The sequence below is a fragment of the Balaenoptera borealis genome (assembly GCF_965194805.1).
Source record: "Balaenoptera borealis genome assembly, chromosome: 9".
Lineage (NCBI taxonomy): Eukaryota > Metazoa > Chordata > Mammalia > Artiodactyla > Balaenopteridae > Balaenoptera > Balaenoptera borealis.
In genome coordinates, this window is record NC_138873.1 from 33,495,383 (window position 1) to 33,521,381 (window position 25,999).

The 25,999-nt window shown below is 35.4% G+C and overlaps 1 protein-coding gene across 2 annotated transcripts in view; it reads right to left on the reverse strand.

Annotated features, from left to right (window-relative positions):
- LAMA2 (laminin subunit alpha 2) overlaps positions 1–25,999 on the reverse strand; it is a 626,305-nt gene that overhangs the window by 291,382 nt on the left and 308,924 nt on the right. For both annotated transcript variants that reach the window (XM_082406304.1, XM_082406303.1), the window contains exons 11-12: positions 13,279–13,419; positions 10,742–10,915 (exon numbers count right to left, since the gene is read on the reverse strand). In XM_082406304.1, coding sequence (XP_082262430.1) covers positions 10,742–10,915; positions 13,279–13,419 — 315 coding nt within the window. The remainder of the gene's footprint in view (positions 1–10,741; positions 10,916–13,278; positions 13,420–25,999) is intronic.

The following is a 25,999-nucleotide window of genomic DNA, read 5'->3' on the forward strand; positions in this document are numbered from 1 at the left end:
TCCTATAGAAATCGATGCTTGAACTGCATTGTGAAGGATGAACACAAGTTAGTCACTCAGGAAAATGGTACAAGAGAATCTCAGACAAGAGGAAAATGTGAGATAGGAAAGAATGAGAGAGCATGGAAGACATATGCGCATTTGAATGGCTGGACCACAGAGTTCCTTCCTGAGCACAAGACCAGAATTGTCTCCGAGACCTCACTGTATCGTTAAGACAGTGCGATGGACTGAGGCAATCAAATTTGAGTTTTATCAAGATCTTCCTCCATCGGGTATGTGAATAAAGTATTAGAATGGGAAGGCTGGAGGTAGAAAGTTAGACGGCTTTTTCTGTAATTTAGGTAAGAAATGATGTGGGCTCAACACTGACTATTCAGTGTCTTAAATCATTTTAGCTGCTTTGCTCTGAAACCTCCCACATTTTCTATGGCTGGGTGTATGTATCACCAAGGCATCTGGGTATGGACAATAGCTCAGCTGAGAAACACTTGTTTTTTCAATTGGTATCAAGTAGCCTCTTTACCATACTTTGTAGAGTTATTATCTCATTGTTAGTAGTCGGCTGATTGTATTATTCTGTTTGGTGTTAGAATCATAAAATTTTAAATCTGCAAGAGACTTTCTAATTCATTTGGTCTGTTTGTTTCCATACCATGTTTCTCCAAAACCTAGTTTTCTTTTGGGGAAACCACAGATGAGGCTATGGAATAAAATGCAGACAGAGCTCCTCGCCTTGTCAACCAGTATAACCAGGACCGGCCCTGCCGGTCATCGTGACCAGCACCATTCCTGTCTCCCCTGGTAACCAGCACCAGTCCTGTCACCCACTTGAACAATTTTTCTTGATTTTGTGTATTCTAATTAAGATTTTGTTTGCAAAACAGGATCTGTTGCTAAAGTTATAACCTCTCCCTAACTTCACCAATAAAAAATTCAAACACAATGAAGTTAAGGGCCTTGTTTGTGTTTATACTTAGCTAGTGAGCAGCAGAGCTCAAGTAGCAAAACTGTTAACACATTCAGGAAGAGTTGGAACCTCATCTAGAATCTGAACCTGTCCCTAATCCCCAAGTCATATTCTGATCTTGCCAAGTTTCCTCATTCCAGATATTAATGGCAGGGCATTTTAGACTTCCTGTTAAAAAAGAACACAGCTTATTTCTAAGAGGCATTTTCTTCCCATGTGAATATGTATGTTTGTGTGTATTGTGTATGGGTGTTTCTGTTTGTAATGAGATGGATATATAGATTTGGATTTACACATTTTGTGGTAGCTAAGAAAATATTATAATAGGGTTCCATTGCACAGGCTAAACTATTACTATTGGGTAAAAAAGTCAACCTCTGAATTCAGAGTAAAGCATGCGGCAGGATTCTTTTTTTTTTAAGCTTTGGGAAGTTTCACTCTCTGGAATCATCTACAGATACTTAATTCATCAGCAGTAATTTTTTAAAGTAATCATAAAAGAGTGGCTCTCAAAATTTTATGCGTAAAGAATCACTTGGGGAGGTTGTTTAAAAATGTAGATTTCCACACATTTCCCCCAGATCTCCTGACTGAGTGAATCTAAGATAGGGGTCAGTAATGTCCACTTTCAATAAAGACCCCAGGTGACTCTGATGTGGGCCTGAGCACCGCACTTGAGAAACTGATGTAGCTCTAACTAGATTTTAAAAAGGGGTTGATGTAAATGGTTTTGCTGAACCCCTTAACCTGGCTTGTCTCTTTTAAGTAAAATTATCGTACCACATGAGTCAGGGACATGGAACCAAACCCCATCCCTGCTAAGTCTTACAGGATCAAGTGGTCATAGGGTTCATTCCCAGCATAGTTTATATTTTCTTTAGCCTAAATAGCTTTCACCAGACACAAAGTTCATGTGTTTGGCACAACAGAAAGTTATTTCTTGTTCCAAACACTTACTCTATCCTTCATCCTCCAAATATCTGCTAGACAGTGAGATCCATTAAACTGCTGTGTTGTTTCCTGTGTAAAAGTTTCAAAAGAGTTTCTCATCAAGAGCAGAATTAAGATTAGATATTAACATAATCAAATTTTATCTCTACATGTGTTTTGAAAGAAAAGCAAAAGCATTTTGACTTTTATACAAAACCATCACATCTTAATTTAAAATAATTTGATATAAGACAATGCCCCTATTCATTTTTTTTCCCCAGTGATGATAAGTAAAAATAAGCTTAAGGCAGTAAATGGCCTCGGAGACCTTCAATGGCCTGCCAAGCTTTGTGCTTGTGGGTTATTTCCAGCTCCATTTCATTATAAAGGACTTATTTCAAGGACACTGGGGCTGATAATCATGTCAAACCCAGCCTCAGAAGAAAACTGGAAAAAAGGGTATTTACTCAAAGACCAAACCACCTCTTGATAGATTTGGACTAGAAGAGAGAGGTCCTAATAGATAGTTACTTTTTAAATCAAAACACCCTAAAAAATGAAATATATATGAGCAGATTCTTCTTTTCCTTTTCTGCTCTATTTCTCCCTTCATTACTTCCTTCCTTCCTTCCTTCCTTCCCTTCCCTTCCCTTCCTTCCTTCCACCCTCTTTTCCTTCCTCCCTCCCTTCCTTTCCTCTCCTGTCCTTTCCTTTCCTTCCTTTCGTTATGGGTAGTTTTTCTAAAATTTCAATGAATAATGTCTGACCTCAAAATAGGCCCAGATGGAATTAATAATAATAGCTAATACTGAGTGCTTATTATTTATCAAGCAATGTCTTAAGTGCTGTATATGTATTAAATCCTCAAAATAACTCTGTTGAAATGTGTATTAGTATTATCTCCACTTTACACATGAGGAAGCAGTGGCACAAAAAAACTAAGTAACTATATTATATGATCCCACAGCTACTGTCTGTAAGAACTAAAGTCAACATAATTCCCTATTCCTATGTTAAGTCTGGGAGCAAGCATAATTTCCAACCCCTATTGCTGAAATATTTATGATAAGAGCTCTGAGACCTGCTTCAGTGTGGTGGAGGGAGGGAGGTGTAGGAGAATAGGTGTGATTATAGTTGAAATAAGATCGTCCATGAGTAGATAACTGTTGAAGCTGGATGGTAGGTTCATTATACTAGTCTCACTACCTTGTATATACTTGAAACATTTTATTATAAAAAGATTAAAATATATGGGAAACTAAATAAATACATAAATAATTCTGTAAACAAGCTCCAAGAAAACCTGGTTCCTGGATTGTGATCTGTCTCAACCAGCCTACTTATATACTAATAGCATACTCTTCAACACTTCAAGACTCTTGAGACAAATCCAAAGCTATGGTATCATAAATTCTGCCCACTTGCCTGCAATGCAAGATGCACCTTGAAGTCACCCAACCTTTCCCCTACTGGGATACTACCCACGAGTAACCTCCTCTGATATTTTCTTTCCTTCTGAGACACAACTAAGACTTTGTCAAGGTGGCTGGCATTTTCCCTTACTGCAGTAACTTCATAAACTTCGTTTTGCTTGGTGAATAGGTTTTTTCAGGATATATTTGGGAGGTTGGCAACTGACAGCTGTCTAATAATTATTAGGAATTAGAAGACTGTATTTTGTTATAGACATAATAAATAACCTGTTCTCCTCTAATTCTTCTCAAACCAGAGATATCACTACAGCAGAATAAGGATATTGATATCAACCTTCAGTAACTACTTAAAGAATTTTTGACATTTCCTTAAAATAGAAATCCAAAAACGAAAGTATTTATGCTTGTGTGATTCTTAAAGCAAAGAGCTTTACAAAAGTTCTCTACAAATAAAAAGAAGTCTCTGACTAGTTTCCCTAACTCACATCAAATATAAATTGTGAGATTTAAATTGTGAGGATTAAAATAATTAATTTTTTAAAAACAGTTGTTTGTATATTACAAACTTTTTTAATATAAAAAAAATATTGTTATTCTGAAATTTTACTCAATCAGGAGACCAAGACTGGGCAATTTAAACACCGAAAACAACGAACAAAAACTAAGACAAAAAACAAAACCGGAAAAAAACCTAGTTATCTCAGAATGAGGTAGCTTTCTTCCTGATAAAGGAAACGTCACATGGTAAATATTTCAGGTGTGAACACACAAGGCACAAGGAGGTCCCGTTTCTTTGGAAATAGCTGTAAATATATTCATCTGAGTAAAACAATCATCTGTGTCTAGTCATGCATGCTCTCTGCTCCCGTGGCTGTCAGTGCTGTCGATCTGAACTTGAGAGGTAATGGCCTCATGATTCAAGGAAACTGCTGAAGTGTGTACTCAGGCTTCAGTTGAAGAGATGGGTTCATTTATCATCATAATAAGCTATTACCATCGAGAGGCCACAACTCATTGAAGAGACAGTCAGTCTAATTGGCTCAATTCCGTCAGCTTTCGACGTGACTCAAGGAGATAAGCACTCTTTCACAGGTAATTTTCAATCACCCAACAAACTATCTGTTCAATAATTCATCACATTTCAGATTGGGATCTTATCACATAGCTCCTTTTTCCATGTGGCAAATGTTGAATTTTAACTACTTAGAATCTCCGACCTAGGTAACAGAGGGAGAGCTTCAGAAAAAGTAAGGTGAGAGAGTGTCTGCTTTACTCAACTACTACTGTTGGAAGTGACGAGAAGACAGTAATATAAATGTAAGCTTTATGCTTCCCCCATATGCCCTGCTGACAATAACAGAATTTCCTGAAACTACCTGGTAAGATAAGAGTGCTACTGGAATCCTTGTGATTAATTAAGCATGACAACCATTTTTAGCTTATAGAATTGAGGCACTTAAGTGATCATATCAAAGCAGTAATCTTTACAACAAAGTCTAGAATAGAAAATTATTATTTCTTCCTTTTCGATCTCTGTATCTTTTAATTTTTATCTTACTGCACTGTCCAAATCTTCTAGTACAATATTAAATAAAAGTGGTCAGAGTGAAAATTGTTTGTCATCTTAAAGAATTCTTTCAACATAGATGCTATTCATTTTTGTGTAGATACTCTTCATCAGATGAAGGAGTGCCTTTCCAATCCTAGTTTGCAAATTTTTTAAAACATCATGAATCATTATTTAATTTTAACTATTTCTTTTTCTACCTCTATCGAAATATTTTTTCCCTCTCCTTTAATCAGTCAATATTGTCAATTATTTACACTGATTTTTTGATATTAAACCAACATTGAACTCCTATGATAAAAGTAACCTGGCCAATTTAGTTTTACCATTTTTATACATTATGGATTCTGATTGTTCATGCTTTGGTTAGGATGTTTGCATCTATTTTCATGAATGAGTTTGGACAGGGATTTCCTTTGTCATACCTCCCTGATATCCAGCATACTAAGGCACATAAAATTGCTTGAGGAGTAGTCCTAACTGTTCTGTTCTCTGGAAACCTTGTAAGATTGAAAAAAATTTTTAAGGTTTGAAATGTGATTGAACAAAATAAACAGAAGTAAACAAACTACTTGTTTTCTTTATGGGAAGAACTTTTTGGCTACTGGTTCAATTGCTTTAATATTCATATCACTTTTCACATTTTTCCTCTTGAGTCAGTTTTATTAATTTTCATTATTCTAGAAATTTGACTTTGAGTCCTCATAGGTGGGCTAATTTTGCATAGTAGACATTATCAGAACTATGGGCAATAAATGAGTTCTTGAGTTCTTTTGTTTGCTTTTTAATAAATATGTTTCCTCATTTGCCCCTAACAATTCATTTGGTTTATTCTGGACAACAGATCTTCTTCTAGTACTACTCCATCACCAAATCATTTTTTATATGATCTCATTTATGGAATAAAAATTCAATCACAGTTGATTTATCCTATTTACTTTTATGGCCTTACCATTCACCACATACATAATACTTTCTTAATTAATCCATTTAATCTAAGACTTAAATTGGAGGATATTAAGGATGAGGGAGAGAGTTTGACCTTTACTTCTGAATAATTTTGAGGAATGTGGAGCAAAGAAGTCAGAAATACAAATTATGCTAATAAAAGGAGAGTGGATCATGCTTATTAGTAAGTTTTTAGTTATTTTTAACCAAGATTGAAATCATCTTTCAATTCTAACTTAAGTCCCAACTCAAGAGTCATTTCTGAGCAATCTAATGAAAACTATTCTGTTGCTGTTAAAAATGTAGCATTGATCACAAAATATTTGTGAAGTTCCTTTTATGTAACAAGGACTACCCTGTCCTGTAAATCTCAAACATCAGTCTCCTTCAAATCCACAGCTTTAATTAGGGATCTGAGGGGTAGAACTGAAAGTCAAGCAAACACAGCAAAGAAATACCAGAGATTACTTTTAGAACCAGATGTTATTTTGTCAGCAGACTCATAATGTGCATCTTAAGCTAAACTATAGGTATTCTTGGCAACTACATGAAACAATTTAAAAGTTTCTCTAAGCTAGAAACAGAAAAAGATAGTATAATGTTGTAGAAAATAAGCATTTTTTTGTAAAAACCCAATCACACAAGATTAATTTAATAACACTCAGAGAGAGATTTTCAAACCTTAATGGTAATGTGGGAACAGTAGATAGGCCAAGCCAGATTCTCAGGGAACTTTATGGATGGGAAGAGAATTGCTTTTGGAAGCTGCACTATCTATTTCAGACCACTAGGGTAACCTTAAGTAAATGACCATTTCAATGTTCCAATAGCACTTAGTTTACTAAAGCAGTAAATTATTCCAACTCTGAAATACCCAAACTGTTTCTCAATAGCTGTAGCCTGTAGCAAATCAGCAGGACTCTTTGTCCTCTAGCTCTTTCCATTCCTGCCTAGTTTCATGCTTAAACAACTGCCCTAAAACCAAGCATTAACATGGGCCAAGCATTTTGAAAATAAGCTGCTGCCTAGTAGAGCCCTGTGGGTGCCTGACTTAATTCTCTTTGAATATCTAGAATGGAGGGGGGCAGGAAATTAACACTCGATTGTGACAATTGTGCTAAATACTCACTCACATATGAGAAAAAAGACATTTTCAAGATTGCTGTTGAGGAACTAACTCATAGTTGAGACTGTAACCCAGCAAGACCCTCTGGGGCCTTCTCGGGACAGACCCCTTCCCATGTCCTCTGCTGGCCTCTTGTTTGTAGAAAACCTGTAGTCTCCCAGGCCTCCCCTGAGTCACAAAAGCCTGGCTCAAGAATTAATGATTGAAAGGATGTGAACATGTAGTGACAAAAATAGCAGTTGGGCCAGGAGAATTGGTAAGAATTTAAACAATAAATCAGCCATATGACAGTCACAGAATCTTTAGTTCCTCCCTGAAGCACCTAGATAACTGTATCTGATGCACATTTCCTGAGTTGTTTTACAGATGCTAAAACCCCCACCAAATGGAAGAAGTTAACTACTTAATGACCATAAGCACATAGCCCCCAGACCTATTGAACCTGAAGATTGATAATGTTAAGCCCTGTGACACTGCCCTGTTATCTCGCCATCAACCAATCAGAGAACTGTGCACAGGCTGATCACACACCAGGCAACTCCCCTCCATCACTTTGCCTTTAAAATCACTTCCAGGATTTTGGGTCTTTTAAGCATGAGCCACCCCATTCTCCTTGCTTGGCCCTGCAATAAACCTTTCTCAGCTCCAAACTCTGATGGTTTGGTTTGTTTGGCTCCACTGTGTGTTGGGCACAAAAACTTGCCATTGACAAAAAGATTATGGAAAATTTTTAAATGGGTAGTATAAAAATGTGCTACCTTTTTCTAGGCCTCATCCACTATCCACATACATAACTACATTCACTTATGTACTCCTCATTAGTCCAAAGAGGAACTGTAGTCAATAAAAATGTTTCTTAAGGTGAAAAGTATTCCTTTGCTAAATTGGCTAGTGCTCTTCAGTTTAATTATGATCAGGCAGGTTTCTATGTTAGCAAAGTGTATCCCAAGTGAGAGTAGTTTTATTATTTGGGGTTAGGTTACCAAAAAAAAGGAAGACTGGCATGTGGCACCTTCACTATAACAATATGTACAACACATCTCCCTTCTGTTATAAGTGGACTTATAACCAAGTAACTTGGAAAATGTTTGAAAATTGGTTATATAAATATTTAGGAAAAGCTAATAGCGTCTCATAAATATATACATTTTTTGACTTAGGAATTAACAATAAAAAGGCAGAGGAGGGATTATGTACCCACAGCCCCCTGGTCATGGATGTAAACGAAATTCAGTATCTAAGCAGATATACTAGTTTCTTGATATACTATTTCTGTCAGATTCTGGCAATGGCTCTGATTCCTACAGCAATTACTGGTAAAGAACTTAGCCTCAACTATTTAGAAAAGTGGCTTTACTGGATTTACAAACAAGGCCTTACAATTTTCCATTTCCTTAGCAAGATATTAAATCAACCAAGCTAAGCATGTCATCATGACTGTAATTTATGTGATATGACATGACAGTTAAGATGTACTGTGGTAATCTGTGAGAGCTGGCAGTATTATTGTAGTATCAAAAATTTATATGGTTCAGTTATTAAGGCAAATTGTTTCATTCATACTGAAATATCTGACCGTAAACCACAGAGGGATTTCACATTACATTAAAAAATGTCTTCCATATTCAAACAATTTGCACACCCTGTTACAATTATTTTGTTCACTGAATGGAAACTGAAGCACAGGCAAGCACAGCTTTTTGATGTGAAAATGATCTGTGGGGGACATGAAGTACTTCATTGTGGGTGGATATAAGAAGCAGTTCAGCCAGGATAAGGGAAGTTATCTTTGGGAACCAACAACTACGAACAGGATGTCCAAATCCTTTGCTCTGATGCTATTTAATATCGCATTTGCTTGCTTTCCTTCTGTCAGTTTGATTTTCAGCCAACAGAAAGAAAAAGCATATGACCAAAGAAGAAGTGATGGAAAATATGGTAAAGAATATTCTATTTAAAAACTATCTGTAAGTAAATTTCCCCATTGTAAGAAAAGTAAGACCTCTGAAACTCATCCAATGGCTCTTCTCTAAACTCCTCAGAGCAGTTAGAAAAAAGACAGTTTATGTATGTATTTATTTTTTTTGGCAATTTTAAGCTATAGACATTCAAGTCGTATGTGCTATTTTATTCTTGTCGGGGATTCAGGAAGTTCCTAAATAGAATAGGATAGAAGGACTTCTTGTTGGAAAGGGCTTTGAAGTAAAAGTTTAATTGGATTTTACTACAGATAGAAAATTTTATGCAATATACACTGTCTCTTTAAAAATACATATTCAATGAAAATGTGTTTTATTCATTTACACATTTTTCATAATGGTATTCAGAAGCTTGTAAAAATAAGAAACAGGCCATGAATTAAAATGTTTTCAGTCAGCTAAAACCACTAGTTCCCATTCATATGAACTAGTAAGGTTTTCTATCTCAATACTCACACGCCACTAACTATTAATAAATTTTTATTTATTTAATCAATGAAGATTTCTGCAAAAATAATGCTATATTCTTATAGGTGAAAACTAGGCTTAAATAGCATCAATTTTTTTTTTTTTAAATATTATTTATTTATTTATTTATTTTTGGTTGCGTTGGGTCTTCGTTGCTGCACACGGGCTTTCTCTAGTTGCGGCGAGCGGGGGGCTACTCTTCCTTGCGGTGCGCAGGCTTCTCACTGCGGTGGCTTCTCTTGCTGCGGAGCACGGGCTCTAGGCACGCGGGCTTCAGCGGTTGTGGCTCGCAGGCTTTAGAGTGCAGGCTCAGTAGTTGTGGCGCACGGGCTTAGTTGTTCTGCGACATGTGGGATCTTCCCGGACCAGGGCTCGAACCCGTGTCCCCTGCCTTGGCAGGCGGATTCTTAACCACTGCGCTACCAGGAAGCCCAATAGCATCAATTTGCAAACGAATTTTTCTCGAACTCTCACAATTTCTGGTGTGATTAGGTGACTTAACTATTAGCTGAAAAGGTATTAAGTTCCACAGACCAAGCAAATATTCCCACTTAGAATTACTATATCAAATTTTGTTTCCAACAAATTGTTAAGCAAAATAAAATAAAATAAAATGATAAAAGCCAAGGAACCTATCTAGATAAAGTTAATCCACAACAGGCGGGAGGTGGGGGGGAAAGCACCTGCATTTCTGAGATTGCTACATTTGTTTATCTGTGTGTGTTTTTATATGTGTGTGAGTGGGCTTGGAAACAAACATGTGCTTTCAGTCTGGCACTTCTCTTAGGGTAGTTCTCTTCCTGAGCTCCAGGAAATATGGTGTTTATATAAGCTTCATGGCAAGCATTAAATTAGTTGTGTAATAAATTTCATTTCCAGTTAACATTCAGACAAGGTAGAAAAAGTAGCTCTCTTGAATATCAGTTTTGAAATGAAATAGAAACGGATGAGAAAAACATCAGTAAAAGTATTGCACCATCGACAACTCTAGAAAAACAGCTATTTCAGGTAAACATAACACCGTCTCTTCCAATATCTATAATTTGTTTTGCAAAAATATATCCTAGAGGTTTCATTAATTTATTTGTAGATTCAAAATGTTGACACAGAACAGCAACTACGTAGAGTTGTGAAGTAGGGATGCTGTGGCCCACCGGGCAGGGCGGAAATGTCCAACTTAATCTGATTCAGCTGTTTCCAGCAATTCAATACAGTATATATTTGATTTTATCGTTCTTTAAAGAAAGACTAAATAAAACCTATTATTCTTATTGATCAGTTGAAGCAAAGTAGCAAGAAGCAAGCACTATCTGGACTTACTTTGTTTCCCAGATACAGAGCTGGCGCGCTCCAGTAGTAGCTCTGGGGCAGGGCTCGTCGGGCCTCCACGCTGCTGATGCTGATCTGCTGATGTGGATCTAAGTCATCCTGCTGCGGAGTCACTCGAATGTGGCCAGAGATGTCAGTCAGATACCAGCCACTCATGTCTTGTATCTTAAAGAAAACACACAACCATCGTTACTTAGGAAAAAAAAAAAAACCCACCCACTTCTTTTCTCTTTCATATTCCTGTAGTGTTCATTTTCTGAAAATTAAAGATGCAAAAACTATGAAAGTTTAGAAAAATATGAGAGTTGTGAATATCATTAAACTTATCAGATGTTCTCAACTTTAGGTACCAATTATTTTTTTGCTTGATGTTTCTAAGAGTTTGGATGGTACGATATTGTAACCTGCTTTTATTGATCCAATGTGCTTTTTTAAAATCATGATTACAAATACTTCTTTCTTAAAAATAGAAACTCATTCAAAATCACACGTAATGTTATATAAATTATCAAATAGTTGAACTTTGATTTTCATGTTTTTCACTCCACTAGTAATTTCTTGTTTCTTATAGAAAAAATTATTTCAAAAGGTGTTACGTATGTGTTTGTAAAGCAGAGGAAGAAAAAAGATATGAAAGGTAGCTTTTCATTTAATATTTCCTTCCTTTTCACATATTTAAATTTAAACTTTGAGGCTCAAGGGCATTTGAATCTACCAGCTCACAATACTGTACCTATTCCTTCCCATGAGGTTGGAAGTGTTGTAGGAACTCCTAGCCTAGATCCTTGGCCCAGAGAAGGAAGGAGCCTTTAAGGAGGAATTAGGGAATACATGATGATTTGCTTTTCCATGTTTATACTCCAGCCATGGGTGGGCACACAGCTACAATTCAAAACCATCCAACCTCGTCAGGACAAAACACTGGATACTGGGGTCTGTGGCTACCAGGGGCCCACTAGATGTGTGTGAGCTGCTTGGTGTTGTAGGTGATGGGGAGCAGAATGGTAATGGTGATAATATGTGGATGAAATATTTTTAAAATTTCTTCATGTAGAGGTCATTTGATTCTGCATCTCCCAAAGCTGTGGAATTGCTGGGACTGCCCTGGTCAAAGAAAGAGAGATTAAGTAAAAGCTTATGGGATAGCCACACTGCAAGATACATATTACTTCCTTCTCTTCCCTTTCCAACATCATCATCAGACATTCTAAGACAGCCCAGTGAGATTCAGAGAAAGTTCTTTCCAGAAGACCTACTGAAATGGAAATATCAATGGACCTAGTTTCTGAAGAACAAGGCTGAGTTCTACCTCTGTTCCTCTGCTAACCATAAAACTTTAGTATATTAATGGAACAGTCTAGAGGGTGAGGTGTGACTCTACAAACAAAAGAAAGAAGTTAGACCAGATGTTCACGTGTTGTTGGTTCTATATAATCTGCTCCAAAAGCTATGCATTTGATAAAGTATATATAGGTTCAAATTTAGGTATGAGAGTACAATCAGAAACTACTCACAATGTTTCAGACTTTAAAAGCAATACAGGCAGAGAAAATTTTCATAGTTGTGTTAAGGATTAGTTAGCTGACTGAAGTTGAAAGGCAAGAGTAGTGTTTGGAAGACAGTTTTATTAAAATAGTGATCTTTGTAAAACCCAACCCTAATCATAACAGTCTCCTGCTAAAATCCTCCAGTGACTCTCCAAGGCTAAGAACTCAACTTCTCAGTAAACTCAGCCCTATATGGTATAGTTTCTCATTCACTCTGTAGGTTTCTCTTTCTTTCCCCAGCCTGTTTCCTGTTACTGTGTACTCCTAAGTGCTGCCACATAGGCTATTTGAAATTCCCAAAGGTCCTCTTTTATAAGGAGACAATCGCTGTCTGTGAAGGGTTGAAAAGGCAATGGGAGTATGATGAGCAATGAAGGTGGGAAGGGAAACATGTTTATGTTTATGGTAGAGGAAGAATATCCCAGTAACTACTAAACAGGTAATAATTTGAACTTTTTCAAATCAATTAAGAATGAAGGTACTGTTCAAATTCAGTGTCTCCTTTTAACGAAGAAAGGGCCCTGGCAACATCAAATCACAACTAAAGGCTGGTGGGTAATATGTACCATGTATATAGTTATTAAAGGAGTTTTTATTAATGGGTATACCAAAAATACTGGTGAGTGAAGTACATAATCCTTCAGAGCACAATCTGATGTTTTCTCTGTTGAATCACCTGCCCTTGAGGCTAAAGCAACATTAATTCCGTTACTGCTTCACATAATGATCATGGACACCGGAAAGGCTAGTGTTGGCTTATTCTAAGAGGTTCCAGTCTACACATAGGTACAAATAAAATCTTAAAGCCTTTGGTCAAAGAGGCACAACTAGCATTTGAAAGAAAATTCCATCACTTCTTCATGATAAGTTTAAGTAGAAGCTCACTACAAGAAAAAAACTTAATTTCTTATAGAAGGAAAACAACAACAATAGCAAGAAGCCCCGTGGAGCAGCACATAGGATTCAAAGGCTGTTGCTTACATTGCCATAGGTCCAGTAGGAGCTCTGACATCTGTCTGAAACCCCTGAACAGAAACACTCATCACAACCTTTAGGATTATCCTCTTGCAAATTGAAGAAGCCGAATTTGCAGCGACTACAGTCTCCTCCTTCGACATTTTCCTATAAATAGAGAGGTGAGTTAGCAACAGAGGTGCCCTTCAAAATGGAGCATTGTCTCTATTTCTGTTTAAGAAAAATATAAGCTTTCTATTCTTCCTTTTACCTCTTAGCCTTATTTAAAGTATAATGATATTTTTAAAAATCTTCTCAAAAGCTTCTTATTAAGTTATATGTTGTCCTAACCACACTGATAGGAAATAATTTGGATTCTAATCTACTGCAGTAAGTTACAATTTGATCTTCATCTCTGTCAAGGGTATGGAGTAAATGTCATGATAAATACAGCAATAAGTTAGACATTTGGTTTACTATTTACCGTTCTATGTTGTTGAAGTACTTCCTCTTAGGAACACATGATATATGATAAAAATAAAAGACATTAAGCTAATACATGGATGTAGAATAGAACAATGAAATTATACAGATGGTAAAATACTTCTCACACCACATATTAAAAATACATATATTTGAAGCAAGCATAAGAATCTGACAAGTAGAGAAACTGGGGCAGATAGTTATACTATTTCCCTGATGAGATCCAGTAGGAAAGGAGGAAAATTTTCCCCAGTTAATTTTCAGTGTTTCCTTTAACACGTTGGTATAGCCAGTTAATTATATAGTAACATTATGGGAAAAAATAATTCTCATTCAGTGACTGCTCTCCAGATTGGTTTCATTAATCCTAGGCCCAATACACTGAAAAATTATTTGTTTATAGGTGGGATTCAAGCCAGGGAAAGCTGACTATATGATGAAAAACTGGGAAGGGTGTAATCTCTCAATTTAAAGAATGGTTAATCTTGACTAATGTCTTCTCAGTGAAAGTTCCCTGTTTTCCAGGAAACAGATTCTCAATATTCCCCACACATGAATTTGCTCCACATTTTCCCTCTTCCTTGAATTCCCTTATTACTTCAATTCTGAAGCTTTCCTTTTCCTTAGAGAACTAACTTCTCTCTCAAATGTGTTCCCAATGCCCTTTACGCATTGCTCTATTCTAACCACAAAAATGTACTGCTGTATCTTCTAAGGTTATTCTCTCCAGCTACATACCATAATCCGTTCAGAGGTAGAACCCTGTCTTACTTACCTCTATAGTACCAGAAAATGGCAATGTTCCTGGTACAACACTGAGCACTAGCTTAATAAAACTTTATTAAGTGTAAATAAGTCTCTCGGTGGTCATATTTTTCACCTAGTAGATGTTTCATAAAAACATTTTCGAATAAAGCAAGATTGGTCAGAAGATAGGATAATCAAATCTGAGAACATGGAGGAAAGACAGAAGAGGGAAGAACAATAGAGAGAAAAATAGACAAATTTATAAAAAATAAACGAAGAAGTTCTCCTTGTATCCAAGAGAATAATTTATTTGAAAGTAACTTTTGGGCTCAATTTCTATGAGCTATTTACCACCTCAACCATTTCTACATTGCCGGGAGCCTAAACAAAGAGCTATCTCTAGGCCCGTTTCATGTGTCAAACTTTAGCTTCCCAATATGTACACAGATTTAATGACTGCACTGATATTCTTGCTAGTTTTTGTTTCTAAGGTAAATTTCAGATTTTTTGAGATGGTAGATGTCAACAAAACTAATCAAACTAATTTCAGACCTAAGGTGACAAATAAATCCCCCAAACCCTGAAGTTGAGAGCATCTTCAGAAGAGTACACAGGCAGGAAAGATGAAACATATCTATAATTCTAATTTAGCTTATCCTGTTGAAGACACAGTACAGCTGTTCTGTACACTGTGTTCTTATGTGGTTGGTCTAATCTACTTTCATTTACTCTAATTTGAAAGCTTGGAATACCACTTTTCTGAGATTCAGACTGAGTTCAACAATTAGAAACTTTCAGACATTAGTTACATTTTCTGTACCTACATTTTCGCCTGGCAATATGACCTTGAAAAGTAATGATTAAATAATAGCAATATTCAATTTAATTTAATAAACTGAAGCATCACATTAGGGTAGACATTCTAGGGACTATAAAGATGGGTGAGTCAAGGTCTCTGTTTTTACAAGCCAGCATCTAGAGTTGGGTAAAAAGATACATTTACCATCAACCTTAAGGCAAGGTGGAATATGAAAAGGGCATCTCAGAAATAAATTAAATTATGGCAACACAGACGAGGAGGGGTTAGTTTCTGCTATGAAGGCTTGAGGAGGATTTATGACAGGAGTGGAATTTGACTTAAACTTTGGAGCATGGTTTAAAAATTCAACCTGTTGGAGGGGACAGAATAGAGGCCTATGTTAGTAAAGATATTAGGAATAAGAAATAGTTCAAAGCTTAGAAGATTCATTCAGTATTTACTCTTTAAAAAAATGTATCGAATATTTCTTATATGCTAGGAACTTAATTTGGTACTTGGGTTCCAGGGCCCCTGACTTCATGTAATAAACCTTTAAGGCTACCCTAAGAGATATGGGTCTTGTCTCACAGGAATTGGTGAAAAGTCATTAAAAGTTATTCAGCAGGAGGTAAATCAACAGAACTATACTTGAGGCACCTAAGTTGGCCATAGCAAGTAAAATGTCCATGAAACATGAGACACTGGAACAAAGAAATCTTTCAATACCATATTGGTGCAGCAAAGGATTAATTCAATGGGCTTGGAGTACTCAAACCCTGCACTTTCTAAACTGAAAAGACTGTCCCTTGAATAGCTCCTGGGAGATAACCCTATAAACTCTTAGAATATCTTGCCTGCTAAGAATGTCCTTTTTTTTTTTTAAATAAACTTATTTATTTATTCATTTATTTATTTGGCTGTGTTGGGTCTTTGTTGCTGCTCATGGGCTTTCTCTAGTTGCGGTGAGCAGGGGCTACTCTTGGTTGGTATTGTGCAGGCTTCTCATTGTGGTGGCTTTTCTTGTTGTGGAGTACGACCTCTAGGCCCGCGGGCTTCAGTAGTTGTGGCACACGGGCTTAGTTGCTCCGCAGCATGTGGGATCTTCCTGGCCCAGGGCTCGAACCCGTGTCCCCTGCATTGGCAGGAAGATTCTTTTTTTTTTTTTTTAACATCTTTATTGGAGTATAATTGCTTTACATGGTGTGTTAGTTTCTGCTTTATAACAAAGTGAATCAGCTATACATATACATATATCCCCATATCTCTTCCCTCTTGTGTCTCCCTCCCACCCTCCCTATCCCACCCCTCTAGGTGGTCACAAAGCACTGAGCTGATCTCCCTGTGCTATGCGGCTGCTTCCCACTAGCTATCTATTTTACATTTGGTAGTGTATATATGTCCATGCCACTCTCTCACTTCATCCCAGCTTACCCTTCCCCCTCCCCGTGTCCTCAAGTTCATTCTCTACATCTGTGTCTCTATTCCTGTTGGCAGGTGGATTCTTAACCACTGCACCACCAGGGAAGTCCTAAGAATGTCTTTGTATACCTGAAACCAGGAGTCACACCAGATATTTTATGCTAATGATGTGATTTATGGTGAATGCCCAGTTTTGTTTACCTGGGACCCTGGCCTTGTTGTATCAGTTTGACTTCTGGGGATACTGGAGACTGAGTAAATAAGGCCAGTTATATGAGGACTCCATATCTACTTAATTGACCCCCAATAAAAACCCTGGACACCAAGACTTGGGTGAGTTCTCCTGGTTGGTAATACCTCATATGTGTTGTTACATGCTGTTGCTGGGAGAATTAACCACTCTCTGTATGATTTTACTGGGAGAGGATAACTGGAAGTTTGTGCTTGGTCTCTCCTTGATTCTTCCCTATGCACCTTTTGTCTTTGCTGATTTTAATCTGTATCCTTTTCACTTTAATAAACCACAAGTAAAACAGCTTTTCAGAGTTCTGAATCCTTCTAGTGAATCATTGAAAACGAGTGTTGCCTTGGGTCCCCCAACACACCATGGTAAAGATAATAGGATGTCTACACCTATAAAAACAGGTTAGCCAACTGGCAGTTTTACTTTGTTTATTGTGACAAATCTTTGAGGCAAAATATGTTAGATCCTGCTACAGGTCCTCAAGTTAATCCTATACTCAATTCACTTCAACCCTCTTCACAAGCAATTATCAACTCATAAATTTGCAAGATATTTTATAATATCTTATATAATATTTAAGCATCCTTATATATCTTATATAAGATATATATATATATCTTATATAAGATAACTTACCCAGGGGCTTCCCTGGTGGCACAGTGGTTGAGAATCTGCCTGCTAATGCAGGGGACACGGGTTCGAGCTCTGGTCTGGGAAGATCCCACATGCCGCGGAGCAACTAGGCCCGTGAGCCACAACTACTGAGCCTGCGCGTCTAGAGCCTGTGCTCCCAACGAGAGGCTGCGATAGTGAGAGGCCCGCGCACCGCGATGAAGAGTGGCCCCCGCTTGCCGCAACTACAGAAAGCCCTTGCACAGAAACGAAGACCCAACACAGCCATAAATTAATTAATTAATTAATTTAAAAATTTTTTTAAAAAAAGCAAAGTTGGAAAATATTTTAAAAAAAGATAACTTATCCATAAAGCAATATTATAAAATATATATATTTTATAATATTGTATGGCAAATTTATGAGTTGGTAATTTCTTGTGAAGAGGGTTGAAGTGAATTGAGTATAGGATTAGCTTGAGGACCTGTGGCAGGATCTAAAATATTTTGCAAATTTATGAGTTGATAATTGCTTGTATAAAATATATAAAATATATACATCTAAATATATCAAAAAAATATCTAAATTATATAATATTGTATAGCATCCCATCCTTATATATCTCATATAATATTATAGCATCCCCTTATATAATATTGTATAGCACCCCAGCTTGAAGCCACCACTTTAAGTTTCTAGACTTCTACTTTTTCAGTACTGAGTCTATACCATACTTTTTCTTTATTTCATACTTTCTCTAGCTCCTAATCAGATTGAGCTAGGTTCATTCAATTGAGAAGTTCTTGGTTCTGATTTTTCTCTAGCTCTACTACAGTTGAATATTAAGCCAACACTAAATAGTAAATATGGTGGATATAGTACCTACTTATATGTGTGTCCTTATGGACTGGTTAAAGAGCCTCTTGAAGCTGGTAGGAAAATGAAGAATCAGGGAGAACATCTTTTTAGCTCCCTAGCACTCTGCTTTCTGGACATGTATAGAATTAATTAGTTATATCAAGTTCTACTTCCTTTTTAGTTTTCTAATCTCCCTTGAGAGAGTATATATCTAAGTAATTTCTTATTTAAGGATTGTGTCTCCAGAGTTTTCTTTAAAAAGATACTAGTTTTAAAACAGTGATTACTAGAGGACATTACAGTTTGATATTTAATAAATTTTAGATTTTTAGAGTGGCACAATTCAAACACAGAAGCATGGTGTTCCAGGACTTTTATTGCACCTTCATAGAGACAGAGTTTCCCCACTTTCTGGTAGTTTGCTAATACATGTGATCTTGGAAGCTTGGGTTTCAATTCTTTTTATGGGTTCCCAGGTGCATAATTGCTTTTTCAAAACTTCTTTATGACTCATCAACAACTGTCATCCATGAAGCAACCCCTGATTGTATTCCTAATTTATTTTCAGCTTGAGAATGAACCGTCTGCTTTATGGGTAAGTTCGTTAAGCATTTTAATTTCCTTTGCTATCAATATCAAATTATTAATAAATGCTCTGTATATCACTTCTCACTGTTTCTTTATTCTGTTATTATTCATTCATCAAATCATAGCTGAGCTACTACATATAAGGCATTATATGAAATGCCAGAGGGAATATAAAAAATGCCCTCAAGACAATTATAGCAAAGGAAGTAAGAACGTGGACAAATAAGTATAATATAAGGCACAAGGGAGTTACTGCCCTAAGAGGAGTATTGAGTACATGCTCTGGATCTGACACCGGATTTATGACCAAAGTTCTCCAACCCCCTGAAGGAAGAATAAGACAGAAAAGCCATAAGGCTGAAAAAAAAAGGTGTATCCCAAGGTTTGCATGATAGGAGTAAAATAGGCTACTGCAGCACTGTTCTCTTTAATTAGAATGTTCACAGATGTAAGAATGTCTATTGTAGGGCTTTTAAATCAATCAATCAATCCAAACAGTAAAACCATCGTTTTTGTTCTTTTCTTGCCACTTATATTACTAAGATCTTCAAAGGCAAATACCTTATCATGTGTCACCATCCAACTCAGTCGCTAAAGCATGGATGTGAAAACAATTGATCCTGAATACCTAATAATGATGGTGAGAGTCTGTGACTTCTAGCCCAAATACTATTTTAGTCATTATGAGACTTCTCTCTCCTTTAGCTATTATTCTATCACTTCTTTGTACTAATCAACTTTAAAAAGAATTGTTAACATGTAATTTAATACAAATTTTAAAAGTCGTTTTAACTGTTTATCTAAACAAAATGGGGTCTAATCTACTCTCTCTCTCAGCATTTCAAATGGGTAGCTCTTGTCAATCCAGTAAATTTATTTTAATATTTTATTTATTTAGAGTTCAATAGTGATTCTTTCTAATTTGCAAATTTAATGGTTATTTTTATACCTAAACCTATGAAATAGGTAATTTCCAGAATGCTCCAGACTTAAGTTCCAGAATGCTTAGACTTCCACTCTAGAGATTAACATTCCCTTATATGACCATATTTTCCTAAAAATAAATATTCTAGTTTTTTTCATTTCTAAACCATTATTCCAGTTGGTTATATTAACAAAAATTAAACAGGAACTAATGAGAGTTAATTATTTTTTCACTGTCAAATATTAATCCACATAATAAATATTTTTATTCTCTTATGTATCGTGATAATAAAAAGTGTCACTTCAGACCAGTGGTTCTCAACCTAGTTTTTATTATCTTATCCCTAAGGAGCCTCTTTAGTCATTTTTTTCATAACCATCCCCACCATGAAATTTTAATTCTACAGATATACTGCATGTGCTGATGCACTGTGTGAATATGTTTGCCTTATACATAAAATGGATATGATATTTTTGCCCCTCAAGAACAAATTTTCATCCCGTTAGAGAGAAATATGTGCTTTATATACATATTTCTGTTGAACATATTTAGCTGAGTATCTAATTAGATATTTTGTGGCCTACCCTATAAAAAATATATGTAATAACTGTCCTTTTTGTCTTTAGTACTTTTTTTTTTTTCCTAAAAACAAAGTTGAATTAGAAAAATCTGACTAGGTTCTTTTTTCTTGAAGTGAGATACTGTTGGGTTGACATCAATTTTCTTTTTGCTATAGTTTCCTTAGCACAGTTTCTCTCTTGAGAAATATAGTCACAATAGTTTCCCTGTATTCTTTCTCATGAAGCCACCTTCTTATAAATTAGGAACAACTTCAACAGTACATGTTTATCTGTGATTGTTAACCAACTGTGAATTCTATTGACAAAGTTACCAGGAATATCTCCAGTGACACTTAAGTTACTTTTTGTGATAATTGCTTCAGAAATTTTGCAGTCATGCTTGTTTATTGGGGTGCTTGTAGTCAATTACAGATTTTCCTGTTATGGCCTTCATTCTAATTCACCCTAGTATTAAAAGAAGTTAACAAAAGAAGGATAATTAGATAATTAGCATTATTTCTTGAGTGTTTACTCTTTAAATATATTGTTCCAAGGCTAAATAATAAATACTTGGTGGGTTAGAAAGAGAGAGAGAAGAAAATAAATGAAAATTTAGTTCTCACTTTTTACAACCTTAACTTTTAATATTAGAAAAAACAATATTTTTGAACTGTAACTGTTGCAAGAGACAAATTCTGGCATGTACCTTTTATGCTAAAAATTTTACATCTGTAATTTATATTTGGGATCAAATATATAAATCAAATGCCTCTTGTAAAAATGCCCTGGGTTCGAGCCTAACAAGTTAATGAGGTAATCATTCCTGTACATAAACGGAAAAGAGGAGGGAAACTCAAACCAATAAAAATATTAGCACACACCATAAAAATCCCATTGGGGAAAAGAATGGAAACTTATCTCTACTTGTAAGAAACAATATAAATAATCAAAAAATTAATCCAGCAGGTATTTATGATTATACTTTATATTTGCACAGGGCTTCAATGTTATAATTACACCTATTGAGAGTTGGGCAAGAAAGATTTAATATCATTTTATGAATTAAGAAATATGAATCAGACAATTTAAGCAATTGTCAAAGCTTCACACTTTTTTTAGTTTTTCTCCTTTCCTTCTTTTTTATGTATGAGCCATTGTGTTATCTTCTTATTCTTCAATGACGAAGAAAATATACAGACTTGATGTCATCACAGAGGTGCAATAGACATTAAATGGATTGCAAATTGTGAAAAGATCATAAAGGAAAAGAAAAAGGTGACAAGTGACTATGGCAGGAGAATGATTTATACCGGGGGATAAAGGATAGCTTTGCTGAGAAGTGGAACTGAGCCTTGAAAAATGCCTAGGTAAGCTAAGGGAAAGGTCAGAGTGAGGTTTTCCCAGCAGTCTGAATAGAATCTGTAAAATTCCAGAGTTAGACAGAGGTTGATGACTCAAGAAATTTAAGCAAGGCTGGAAGACAGCGGCTGAAGCTCAAGAATATTCTGGCGAGGTAAACCAAGGTCGGATCACATCATTTTGTGCGTCAGTAAGAACTTAATGTAAAGTGCAATAAAAAACCCAAAGCAAAACAAGATGAAAATGCAGATTTTGATTTCTAGTCTTTTACTTCACTATTTATCTTTCATTATGACTTTGATAAAAATAAAAGCACATGTTCCTACCTAGATCAAGGTCTATTTCTATTATTTATCAGAGCCTGCAATCCAACTGACTTTGGATACATAATATGATACCAAACTTCAAAAGAGCCAATTTTTAGCATGCAGTACTTAAAATGAACAAATACCAAGAGTCAGAACAGCATTTACATTTACTTGATTTGTCATATATCTGAGATTGTCTTATCTCTTGTAATTTACCAGAAGAGAGAAGAATTTTTAAAATTTTAATAATGCATAACAATTAGTAAATATTTTTGTGTTGCATTGTTTTCATATTTTGAAATATAATTAGGATGGGGTGCTCAGTAATATCATTATCAGAAGAAGGATATAACAGAAAATCTTATGTGTAGAGGTAATAGTATTTGACAGTGCATTGAGAAATTTTGTTTACCTCTTTTTAAATCAGGAAATCCTTTTTTTCCCTTCAATTAGAGAAAGTTTAAATCTGGAATTATTTTAAAGCATTAGAAAAGTACATATAATATACAATTATCCACTACCCACAACCTAGAGGTAAAAAATATGAATATTTTCCCAAGTGTGCTTCAGCTATATTTTTAAAGAAATAAAACTTAAGCACATTTGAATCTCACTTCTCTCACTGCACTTCTATCCTATTCCTTTCCCTCTTTCTCTAGAGTTAACTATCATTCTGAAATTAGTACACATCATATCAGTGTATTTAAATTTTTAAAATTTACATTTGTGTGCTCATAGAATGTTTTATGTTTTACAACTTTACATAAATGATAACATAATGGCATTTTTTCCCTTCACTTCACCTGAAATTTATCAGTGTTTTTACACATAAGACCTATTTCACTCACTCGAGTTGTTTCTTATACCAGATTACATGAATATATTATAATTTATTTTTCTTCTTTAGGGATATTTAGATTTTTCCTAATTTTCATTATAACAAGTAGGTCTATGTTGAACATCTTTTACATGCTTTTATATGCCTCTTTATACATGTTATATAAGATTCTTTTGGGGTAAACATCTAGATATTGAGTTGCTGGCTGACAGGTTTTTAATATCTTTAATGATACTAGATAATACCATATTGGCCTCCTAAGTAGTGGTACTAACTCATCCTAATAACAGCATTTCCATTTCTCCAGATTTTCACCAGCACTTGATATTAGCAGCTTTCTCCCCATTTTAAATATTACTTTATGGTCTTCAATAATCTCTTAAAAAATACCTGTACTTGAGAACATTTATTTCTAAGCACCACACAGTTTTGTTACTATTCTAAATATTTTTATTACATTTCCTAATTGGTTATCACTAGTGTATAGAAATGCTACTGCTTTTTATAGACTGATTCTTGTATTCTGCAATCCAGTGAAACTCTTCTGGGTTCAAAATTCTTTGACTAAAGTAAATATATTCTGAGAAGTTTTCTCAGTGAAGTTGAACTATTAGTGGGAAACACAATAATGTGATATTTGTCTCTAGTTTTAATGTTTTTCTCTTTGTCTTGACTAGTGGGCAGGGTTTCTACTATAAGCCCTGCTGGTGGCCTTTTTTTTTTTTTTTAATCTTCTTCAAAGGATGTATAATTTTCTTTAATTCTACGTAATTCTTTACTTCTTCATTATTTCTTGAATATTGTTTCTCCCCAATTTCATCTAATCTCTTCTTTGGCCAGTCCTGCTAAATTTTATGTTTTTTTTTAATCATTCTAGCCGCCATGCCACTTAGCATCTCATATTTTTATTTCTTTACCTCCCTATGACAATTTATAAGTAATTTCCTCCATTCTGTATTTCTGATTCTCCATCCAGCAGTTTCTAATCTCTTGTTCAACCCATTCACTGAATTTTAAATTTCAATGACTACATATATTTTTATTTCTAGAAGTAAATTACAGTAACTTTTTTCCACACCTGCTTATTCTTTTAATATAGTGCCTTATTTTGTGTTGTTTTTTCCTATTTTTTCTTTCTTTGTTCTTTTATTTTCTAGTCATATTTTTATGACTGTACATTTTCTACATACTTTATTCTATTGTTATATTATAAAATTATGATTACATATTTTATGTTTATATAATTTTTTTAGATTATCCTATTTTTTTTTTAGTTTTTAGTGTACAAATATTCTGAATTTTATGGCTTCTGATTCTCTTTTGTAGTTATCTTCCTTTTGTGCAGTATACTGCTTTCCAGTGAGCTCACTGTCAGTTAAGGCTATACTTTCTTTCCTGTGGGAATACTATTTGCTTGACTTGTTGAAGAATTCTAGCACAGAGAGGGAGAATAAAACTGACCCCATTCCCATGTGGCACACAGGTTTGAGGGTTTGACAATGCACTATTTTTACCCACCTAGAGCCCCAAAGGAAAGAGAATGTTTTCTAGTTGCCACTCCTAGCTTGCAGGTGCAATTTTCTCATGCCTGTTTGTTTCATTGCCAGGGGACATTTCTAGAGTCTAAGCTTAAGTGAATTCAGTTCCAATTTCCCTCAGTGAGTCCAAATCCTAGTGTCAAGTCTCAGAAAAGCCATTAAAACTCTAAACTGTAACCCCCATCTTAGGGCTATGACCAGTCTCCCACCCCCCACCACCCCCCATGACCTTAACTGCACAGTTTTGCTTGAGTTTATGCTTAACTTAGACTTCCCTCTTTGGTTTAACATCTAAGAAATTCCTTTTCTTTCCTGAATCTACGTGATTGCAAATTTATTTGCTCTGTTTTATCCAGAATACTTGTATTTGAAATGGCAGAAATGGGAAAAGCGGTGTCAACTTTTCTCAGTACTGCATTTTAATAGAACGTTAGTCATTTAAAATTTACAATAGAAATAAATTTAGGCCCAAGACTTTATGACAAAGTACTTTCTTAAAATGTTTACAAACTTCAGTAAATATTTTTTTCTAATGAAAATTATGGAAAACTGTTATATATTATAGTGAAAAAGAATAAATGTGCAAATATTTACTGGTTAATACACATTTTGGAGATGAACGCTTTTATAGATATCACTTTACCTGAATTTAAGTCTCTAGTATCTTAGCTTCTCAATAATGTTTTACCTGTTAAGTAGCATTTGATATATGTTGTTTTGAATAATCAGCTGACAATCCTATGTCAAATCATATTTTTGTTAAACATGCATATAATTCATGACTTTTAAAATTATGTAGGTATCTACTGAGACTTGCTTTCTGCAAGATTTTATCCCAAAAAACATTTAGTTTATAAGAACTTATAGTCATCTATTTAAAATATCACATAGTTGAAGGGTAACTCTTTTCATGATGCTAGTTACTTAATTTTTCATTCTCTTTTGTGATTTCTTAATTGTTACTTATTGTTGTGTTTTAATTGTCTAGGCAGAGCTTCAAGTGACTTTGTAGAAGGCATTTTTCTTATTAGGATTATAATCACTCTCAGTGCAATATTGAGGCAGGCAGAGAGCAGGTGGTGGCTCGAGGAACTATCCCTCGGATCTCTGCTAATGGCGACAACTCTCCTGTTCTAGCCTCTCTCTATATATTTTTCAAGGAAAATGAATGCGGTCTGCCTCCTTTATGTGTTTATTACTCTTTCCTCCCAAATACTGGGTATCTCCCTTCTATAAATAGTATGTGTGTAACAATATTCCCTTTCTCTTTTTTCTTATAAATTTTTTTTTTTAATTCATTTTTGGCTGCTTTGGGTCTTCATTGCTGCGCGCAGGTTTCCTCTAGTTGGGGCGAGCGGGGGCTACTTTTCGTTGCGGTGTGCGGGCTTCTCATTGCAGTGGCTTCTCTTGTTGCGGAGCATGGGCTCTAGGCGCGTGGGCTTCATTAGTTGTGGCACGTGGGCTCAGTAA